This window comes from Marmota marmota, unplaced genomic scaffold, assembly GCF_001458135.2.
Source record: "Marmota marmota marmota unplaced genomic scaffold, marMar, whole genome shotgun sequence".
In the NCBI taxonomy this organism is placed as follows: Eukaryota; Metazoa; Chordata; class Mammalia; order Rodentia; family Sciuridae; genus Marmota; species Marmota marmota.
The window spans coordinates 9,788,120-9,797,673 of record NW_025999961.1 but is presented as its reverse complement, the minus strand read 5'-3'; the positions used below and the strand labels follow the sequence as shown (position 1 = coordinate 9,797,673).

The 9,554-nt window shown below is 46.5% G+C and overlaps 1 protein-coding gene across 1 annotated transcript; it reads right to left on the bottom strand.

Annotated features, from left to right (window-relative positions):
- Positions 1 to 3,605: 3,605 nt before the first annotated feature.
- LOC107151144 lies at positions 3,606 to 9,306 on the bottom strand. Its single transcript, XM_015496395.2, is given in 1 exon segment — positions 3,606 to 9,306. A coding segment is annotated over 1 exon segment (5,280 nt). The 5' UTR covers positions 8,916 to 9,306; the 3' UTR covers positions 3,606 to 3,635.
- Between the last annotated feature and the right edge of the window lie 248 nt (positions 9,307 to 9,554).

The following is a 9,554-nucleotide window of genomic DNA, read 5'->3' as shown; positions in this document are numbered from 1 at the left end:
AGGCTCCATGACCCCAAAACTAGGGGTAGGGTTATTTATGCAAACAGGCAAAAATCTCATAGAGGTCAAAACGTATAAACATTATCATATAAACAGTGTTTCTGTTTTTAATAATTTTGTCCTGAGGTGACCTAAAAGACTAAATTTATATCTTCCCTAAAGTAAGAGAAAATTGACACTGAATCACTTATTATCATAAATATGCTTAAAATATCTCCAGAATTTATAGTGTAATCATGAATGTATTCATTTTTTCCAACATTCATGTTAAGATAGGCAGTAAAATTTTCCAAAATTTTTGTTACTATATTTAAAATTTATTCTAATCACCAGTGAAATAATATTATATTGATCAAATTAAGAAATTTTTTAACTTTATAAATTATATTTTTTATTTCTCACCAGAATAAATGCTTAATTTTAATGTATACTTTTATCATTAGTTTATTTCTTTTTATACAACACTAAATTTTTATTTTTTAATTTTTTTATAACTTTGTTTATTTACTTTTTATGTGGTGCTAAGGATCTAACCCAGTGCCACACCTGTGCTAGACAAATGTTCTACCACTGAGCTGCAGCCCCACCCACAATTTTTATATACTTATGGAATACATATTTAGAATTTTAGCTACATTAAAAAGAAAATTTAAATTATATATTGCAGTAATAATCCTCCTGTTTCATTAAAGAGGATTAATAATATAAAGACACTAACAACAACAACAACAACAAACTGTAGGAAATGTTTTTGTGGTCCTAATCTTCCACAAATTATATCAAAATTATGTCACCAAGAATGTTCTCTAGCGGCATTTAAATGTTTCTAGATTCAGGACTTCTGTCTACCCAACTCATTCATCTAAATTTCTACCATCAGCTGTCACCTGATCAAACTGAAAGAACTTCACTAACCTCAGATGCTTTGTTCAGCTTTACACATTATTTTCTCTAAAACAAACACTACCATTTCACAGAATAACTCACATCCTGTGCTTTGCCTTTAGTTTAAACTTCTTACAGGTTCTTATTGTTTTTAAGCTTAAAATATGTTCCAAAGACTGAAAGATCCACCGATCCCAAACCCGGAATGAACCACACGAGACACTGGCTGCAAAAGCAGGAGGCGTTTATTCTCACACAGGCGCCTGCGGGTGCTCAGCGAAACCTCAGCCGGAGCTTCGGTGAACTGGCACACCGGGCTTTGGGGTACAGATCTTTTGTAGGGAACAGGTGGGTTAGTTCTTAGCTTAGCACAGCAACAGCCTTTCTATTGGTCCCTCTGAACCCAGCAGTTGAGTCACCTAGGGGGTAAGCTTGTTTTTCAACTTTTTGTTCTTGGAAAAACCATAACATTGCATTCTGTCCTTTCAGTTCCTGTTTTGAAACCTAGTTCTCAAGTTTAACCGGTAGGGCTGTCTAAAAGGAACATCTTGTGGTAGGGGGCCCGTTAGGGTTATCTACATGGAACATCTTGTGGTAACATTGTGCAACACCTGAGGTGCTATGTGCTGCTGGAGGGGTTGGGTGAGGGAGCATCTTGCAGCTTTGAGGCTTAGGGGTTAGGTCACCTAATGTTGGGCCTGGGGTCTTGAGGTCCTTCATTCCCCCCTTTTCTTTATCCGGGATATAATCCTATATCCATTGATCTACCTGCTCAGAGTCCGGCATTTGCTCAGCGGATGGCTCAGGGTGCTGTGGGAGTACTTGATATTGCTGCGCGAGGACCATAGTTTGGATTGCAGACAGCCTTTCTTTTATGAATTGCATTAATTTGTTAAAGATGCAGGGTCCAAAGGTTAAAATCAACAGCAATACAATCAAGGGGCCGGCTACAGCAGATAATATAGTAGTCAACCAAGGGGACTTATTAAACCAGCTTTCAAACCAACTTTGGGAACTTTGAAGGGACTTTTCCCTTGCATCTAGTCTTTCTCTAAGCTTTGTCATGGACTCTCTTACTACCCCTGTGTGATCGGTGTAAAAGCAACAGTTTTCTTTCAAAGTTGCGCAAAGTCCTCCCTCCTTCAAGAATAATAGGTCCAGACCTCGTCTATTCTGCAAGACAACTTCTGATAGGGAGGTAAGAGATCTCTCTAGAGCAGTTATAGAGGTTTCTATTGCTCTTAGGTCCTGTTGGATTGCAGCCTCTAAAATTCCTAGCTGTCGGGGGCCTTCAATCAGAGCTGCAGCCCCGGTGCCAACTCCTGCTAATACTCCTGCTCCTAATAAGACTGCTAGGGTAATGCTGACAGGTTCTCGGGTGAATCGAGTCCTGCTCATGAAATGTCCCTCAAAGTTTTCTGAGGAATAATAGAGTAGCCGTGGGTAAATTTGGACTAACACACAAAAATCTTTAGCCTGGTTGAAATTGGCTATTGCAACACATGGTGTAATCCCAGTGTTACATGCCCAATATAGTCCCATTGGAGGCACTAGATATCTGGAAGTGTCAGAGGATGACACGGTTACAGTACGTGCACAGAGCTCTTTTGACATAGTGGTGTTACCTATGCATGCTCCTGTACCGGTCACTTCAGGCAGTGTCAGCCTGTGGCTTGTTCCCCAGTTACAGCTGGTGGAGGTGCCATAGGTATAATTTTCATTAATAGCTACTCCTTCATAGTAGGGGGGACTTGCCTGGAGGCAAAGCCAGCATGACTCAGTGAGATTGGGCTGAGTGGAGTTGAGGGCTTGGTATCCCCCTTCAATTAGGTCCATTAGTCTCTCTCCTGACCCTGGCAACGTAGGGTTGGTAGTGACTGGCATTTTAGGAGGGGCGGTGGGGGCTGGATGGATGGTACCAGATGGGGATGTTGGCCTCGAGGGTGTCTGTGGTTTTTTAGGAGGTGGAGCCTTCTGATCTTGGAGTATCTTATTGGGGCCTATTGGTTGGGGGTTGGAGTTTATTATCAATCTTATTTGGAATAAGATTCCAGGGTCATAGTTATCCTTGTAAACTCTTAGGCCCCACTGCTTTCCTGTTGTCCAATCCTTGGATGCTTTGCCTGCCTGAGTGAAGGTAATATTTAAGGGGTTGCAGGCAAATTTAGTACATGTGCCCACATGCCTTAGGGCGTTGGCAATAATTCCAGAATATCTGGAATCTATAGGGGGAGGGGGTCCAGTTTCTTTTTTCTTTACTTGGATCAAATCCCAGGATGAACTAGGATTCCAGTATGCATCCCCTGTAGTTTCACATCCCCAAGCTTTACAATAATAACTTTCATGGTGTCCACATTTACGTGCTTGTGACCTAGTCCTCCCGTCTCTGGGGCAAACATAAAATGATGTTTTTCTCAGAGTTGTTCGAGTTCCTGGGTCCTTACATCCTGCTGTATTTCCTGGTGCGCAGGGGCAGAGCCCGCAGCGGCCAATGCACACTTCTGGCTTACTCGGTTTAGCTGGGTCAGTAGTTGGGATATCAAAGTTTTCTGACCCAGCCAGTAGGTGACAGAGATCTGGCTCCAGGTCAGGCCACCAAGCCCAGAGGGGGTACTTTGTGGATGTTTTTTTCCAAATTATGTCTCCTGCCCCCGATAGTACTTGCCATGTCTGGTGCATAGGCCGATTGGGGTCATAGAGTTTGTACCTAGCAACTGTTATGGGGAAAATAAAGCACAAAACAAGAAAAATCAACAGCGGGTAAGTCTTATCTTTAGCGGATTCTGGGTGCGCTGCAGTCTCCATTCTGGATCCGGAGAGGCGTCTGTGGACTCCTGCAGATGTGCAGCCTTCACGTGGGAAGCGTGGATCCAAGCGGTGATGCCGTCCACTTTGATTGCAGTGGGAGTGGTCAGCAGAACAGTGTAGGGTCCTTTCCACCGTGGTTCGAGGTTCTTGCTCTGGTGTCTGCGTACCCAGACGGTGTCCCCAACTCTGAAGGGATGTGGCAGTGAGGGAGTCTTAAGTTCCTCCTTGTATGCTGCGGCTAGGGGCTTCCAGACCTCGTTCTGGACCAATTGCAAGGCACGCAAATGAGTCTGCATAGATGGGGTGGGGGAGGCATAGGTTTCAGTTTCATAAAAGTTAACAGCGGGTGGTGGTGCACCGTACAGAATCTCAAATGGGGTTAATCCCTGTGTGCCTGGGGTGTTTCGGGCCCTGTACAAAGCTAAAGGTAGGAGTTGTACCCAGTCTCTAGTGCCAGTTTCAAGCGTTAATTTAGTTAAAGTCTCCTTGATGGTTCTATTCATCCTTTCTACCTGTCCTGAACTTTGGGGTCTATAAGCACAATGTAATTTCCAATTAATCCCCAACGCATTGGCCACCATCTGACTTACCTGGGAGACAAAAGCCGGTCCGTTATCTGACCCAATGGTCCCAGGTACCCCATACCTGGGAAAGATTTCTTCCAGTAATTTCTTAGCAACCATTCTAGCAGTCTCATGCCGAGTCGGGAATGCCTCTGTCCATCCAGAGAAAGTGTCAACAAAGACCAAAAGATACTTGTAGCCATACATACCAGGTTTGATTTCAGTGAAGTCTATTTCCCAATGGGTTCCGGGCTTATGGCCTTTCATCCGGATCCCTGTTCCAACTTTGATCTTACCAGCATTTACCTGGGCACATGCTTGACAGTTTTCTGCTTCCTGGCGCAGAAGTCGATCCCTGTTTGGAAGATATAAAGTACCTTCCCCACGCTCTAAGAGCTCTTTCATCTTTTTAGCCCCAAGATGTGTCAGTCTGTGTAGGGACTTTACTAGTTGTTTTGAATTTTTGAGAGGCATGATAGTTTTTCCTCGATATTTCCAGACATTTTTCTCAGGGTCATAAGTGGCCCCCAGTTTCTGTATGACACTTAAATCTCTATCTTCATAGACCCAGTGTTCCTCATGGTCCTCATGTTGTGGGTCGGCTCGTTGGGGCAATAGAGTCACTATCAAAAGCTGTGGCCCTAAGGCTGCCTTTTTGGCTGTTTCATCTGCTAATCTGTTCCCTTTGGCCTCTGGAGTATTCCCTTTTTGATGACCGGGACAGTGCATGATACTCAACTTTTTGGGCAAGAACAAAGCTTTAAGCAAAGCTAATATTTCAGCCTTATTTTTGATTTCTCTTCCTTCTGAGGTTAGTAGCCCCCGGCGTCTATAAATTTCTCCGTGTATATGAGCAGTAGCAAAGGCATATCTACTGTCAGTATACACATTCAGTTTCTTTCCCTCTGCCAACTTTAAAGCTTGAGTCAGAGCTATCAATTCTGCCCGCTGAGCTGATGTTCCACCCGGAAGTGCACTCGCCCATATTACCTCAGATACAGTGGTGATGGCTGCTCCTGCTCGTCGTTCTCCATCGAGCAGATAACTGCTTCCATCTGTGTACCAGACCAGTTCCGCATCCTTCATCGGTTGGTCGGTGAGGTCTGGCCGGGTTCCCTGTGTCTCTGCAAGAATCTGCTGGCAGTTGTGAGGATCTGCCTTTCCTGGGATCGGCAGGAGGGTCGCTGGATTCAGTGTCACCATGGGACCGAACTGAATTCGGTCAGTGTCCAATAACAAAGACTGGTAATGGGTGAGTCGGGCGTTTGACATCCAGCGATCAGGTGGCTGGCGAATTACAGTCTCAATGGCATGAGGGGTTAATAGGGTTAATGGCTGTCCCAAAGTCAGTTTAGTGGCATCCTTAATCAGAAGGGCCACAGCTGCAATCATCCGGAGGCATGGTGGCCATCCTGCTGCCACTGGATCTAATTTCTTTGACAGGTAGGCTATAGGTCGCCTCCAGGGCCCCAGTTTTTGGGTTAAAACCCCTTTTGCATAACCCTGTTTTTCATCTATAAATAGATCGAAGGGCTTGGTGACGTCTGGTAAGCCCAAAGCAGGGGCTGACAGAAGAGCCAATTTGATGTGATCAAATGCCAATTGATGTTCCTTAGTCCAAGTAAAGGAGTTACCTTGCTTAGTCAGTAGATACAAGGGGGCTGCTATCTCAGCAAACCCAGGAATCCAGAGTCTACAGAAACCTGCGGTCCCCAGGAATTCCCGCAGCTGCTTGGGACTCTGGGGAGTTGGTATACTTGAGATAGTCTCTTTTCTGGCAGTTGTCAACCATCGTTGACCATCATGGAGCTCATAGCCCAGATAGGTAACTTTTGTCTGACAGATTTGGGCCTTTTTTGCTGACGCTCTATACCCTAGTAGTCCCAAAGTTTGCAATAATTTTTCCGTACCTGCCTGGCAATCTTCCTCGGAGGTCGCAGCCAGCAAGATGTCATCCACATATTGGAGCATGATTAGGGAAGGGTGTCTTACACGGAAGTCTGCCAAATCCTGATGCAAAGCCTCATCGAAGAGTGTTGGGCTGTTTTTGAATCCTTGTGGCAGTCTCGTCCAGGTCAGTTGTCCAGAGACTCCTCCTTCGGGATCTTTCCATTCGAATGCGAAGAGAGCCTGACTTTGGGGAGACAGTCTTAGGCAGAAAAAAGCATCTTTCAAATCCAGAACAGTATACCAAGTATGAGTAGGAGGTAAAGTGCTAAGGAGATTGTAAGGATTTGGCACTGTGGGGTGAATATCTTCTACCCTCTTGTTAACCTCTCTTAAGTCTTGGACTGGTCTGTAGTCATTAGTCCCCGGCTTTTTGACTGGCAGTAATGGGGTGTTCCAGGGTGATTGGCAAGGTGTTAGGATACCTTGGTCTAGGAGGCGTGTGATGTGCGGCTTGATGCCCTGATAGGCCTCCCTTGACATAGGATATTGTTTGATATTGATGGGAGTAGCAGCGGCCTTCAGATGAATGACTATTGGAGGCCGTTGTTTTGCCATTCCTATTCCTCCGGTTTCAGCCCAGGCCTCCGGGTAGGAACTAAGCCAATAGTCCATGTCTCTCATAGATACCGAGGGTTTGTCAAAAAGTTTATATTCGTCTTCCAATTTGAAAGTCAATATATGTAAGGGAGTTTGGTTTGGCCCCGTGATGGAAGCCCCTCCATCTTTAAAATAAATTTGGGCTCTCAATTTGGTCAATAAGTCTCTTCCCAACAGTGGATACGGACAGTCAGGCACGTGTAGGAACGAATGGGAAACCTTACCTGTGGCAAGGTGTACTTCTCTCTTGGTGGTCCATCGGTAAGGTTTGCTCCCAGTGGCGCCTTGGACCCAAGTCGTTTTGTGGCTCATGGGCCCTGGTGTCTGTGTCAGCACTGAGTGTTGGGCTCCGGTATCCACTAGGAAGGTCACAGGTTGCTCCCCTACTTGTAGGGTTACCCGGGGCTCAGGGGGGAGCTCCTGGCCCTGACTCCCCTAATCTTCATCTAATGTCAGCAGTCGGGGGGCCCGGTTGGTATCTCTCTTGGGGTTGGGGGGTCTCTTTGGGCAGTCTTTTACCCAGTGTCCTTTCTCCTTGCAGTAGGCACATTGGTCTCGGTCTACACGGGGTCTGCTTCGTTCCCTGTCCCTGCCTACTTTGTTTTCCTGATGTCCTGCCTGAACTACGGTGGCCAATATTTTACTTAGTTCCTTGTTACGCCTCCGCTCTCTTTCTCTCTCTCTCTTATCTGATTCCTCTCTAAGCTTAAGTTCTCGTTCTTCCTGCATCTTTCTGATCCTGTCCTCTCGCTCTTCTGGAGTTTCTCTTTTGTTATATACCTTTTCAGCTTCCTTCAGTAAGTCTGCTAAGGAAAAATCTTGTAAGTTATCTAATCTTTGTAATTTAGTCCTGATATCTGGGGCGGACTGCCAAATGAAAGCCATGGACACGTTCCCTTTTTGGTCCTCACTATCAGGATCAAAGGGAGTATACCTCCGATAAGCCTCTTTTAATCTTTCTAGGAATGCTGTCGGAGTTTCTTCTGCCCCTTGGGTAGTCTGTCTTACCTGAGCCAAATTGGTGGGCCGTCGCCCTGCTGCATGGAGACCCGCTATGAGTAACTGGCGATAGAGACGTAGGTGGTCCCTACCTGCTTCAGTTGTATAATCCCAGTTTGGTCGGATTAAAGGAAAAGCTTCGTTAATCAAATTTGGGAGTAGGGTGGGGCGCCCGTCGTCCCCTGGCACATTTTTGCGAGCTTCCAAAAGAACTTTTTGTTTCTCCTCTGAAGTGAGGAGAATCTGCAGGAGCTGCTGGCAATCATCCCAGGTTGGCTGGTGAGTTACTAGAATAGACTCAATTAAAGAGGTTAGAGCTATAGGGTCCTTAGAAAAGGAAGGGTTATGGGTTTTCCAGTTATAGAGGTCAGAGGCAGAAAAAGGCCAGTACTGATATTGGCCACTGGGGCCTCCCGTCTGTCGCAGGGGGAGAACTCTGGAGGTGTCTCCTGAGGCGGTGTGATCCCGGCGTCCTCGGAGTCGTCCCACCATGGGAGATGGATCCGGGGGAGCACTGGCGGTTGGGCTTTCTTGGTTTTCGTCCTCGGAGGATGGTTGATCAGGTCTAGGGGCTTGTAAGGGCTGGGGCTGATAGGGAGGAGGCTCATCAGTCAGCAAGTCAATCAGAGCTGAGTCTTCTGGCGGGAGAACTTTCTCGAGGACTTTCTTTGGTGTTGCCCCTGTTTTAACCAAGGTCTCAGATTTGTTAAGAACAGGGTAAAGATGAGAGGTTTGGGGAGGGGGAGCTGGAATGAGGGGAGCAGAGGGTACAAGGGGAGAATGGAGGGAATGGAGATGGGACTTGGGTGGAGAGAAAGGAGCAACCCAAGGGGGTGGGTTGGAGGCTAAGTCCTCCCAGGTAACAATGTAGGGTATCTGGTCGGGGTGTCCATGAGGACCATGGGTGAAGATTCGGGTTTTCACCTGTAAGATAAGATCAATGTTAAAAGTCCCTTCTGTTGGCCAGCTGGTGTTAAATGTTGGCCATTCTGAAATACAGAGAGTTTTCCATTTCTTTTTCTTGATTGTTACAGACAGGTTGTCTGCTCGATCCTGAACGTCTTGCCAATGATCTAGAGTTAGGCTCAAAGGGGTTGTTAGTGATTGTCCCATGTTACTTTCACAGAAGAAATAGAGAGACAGACACAATGACACAAAAATGAAACCAAATAGGGAAATCGCTGCGCGGTTTCGGTGAAAACCGAAAGAATCAGATGGCCTGGGAGAAGTTACTTCTCTGTCGCCTACAAAAACGGTGTATCCCTCGGAAACACCGGGGGCCCCAAAGAAGTGGACCCCTCTGATCCCTGGGACGTCTCCCAGGGTGGCAGGGGAGAAGTTCTGAGTTCGTCAACTCCTTCCCCGTCTGCCTCAGAAACCTGAGTGATCACAGAACTACCTCAGAATCAGAATACTAGATGACTATGCCTAGGCTTTCAGACGCTGCGCAAAACAGAGAACAGGTAGCCAACAGGACATCAAGATAGACAATTTGGGCTGGCCAGCTTACCTCCCAGTGATGTTGGGTGTCCTCCGGATAGGGATCGGGATCGGAACCGGAACCGGGATCTTGGATCTTGGTGGGACCTCCAAAATGAAAGATCCACCGATCCCAAACCCGGAATGAACCACACGAGACACTGGCTGCAAAAGCAGGAGGCGTTTATTCTCACACAGGCGCCTGCGGGTGCTCAGCGAAACCTCAGCCGGAGCTTCGGTGAACTGGCACACCGGGCTTTGGGGTACAGATCT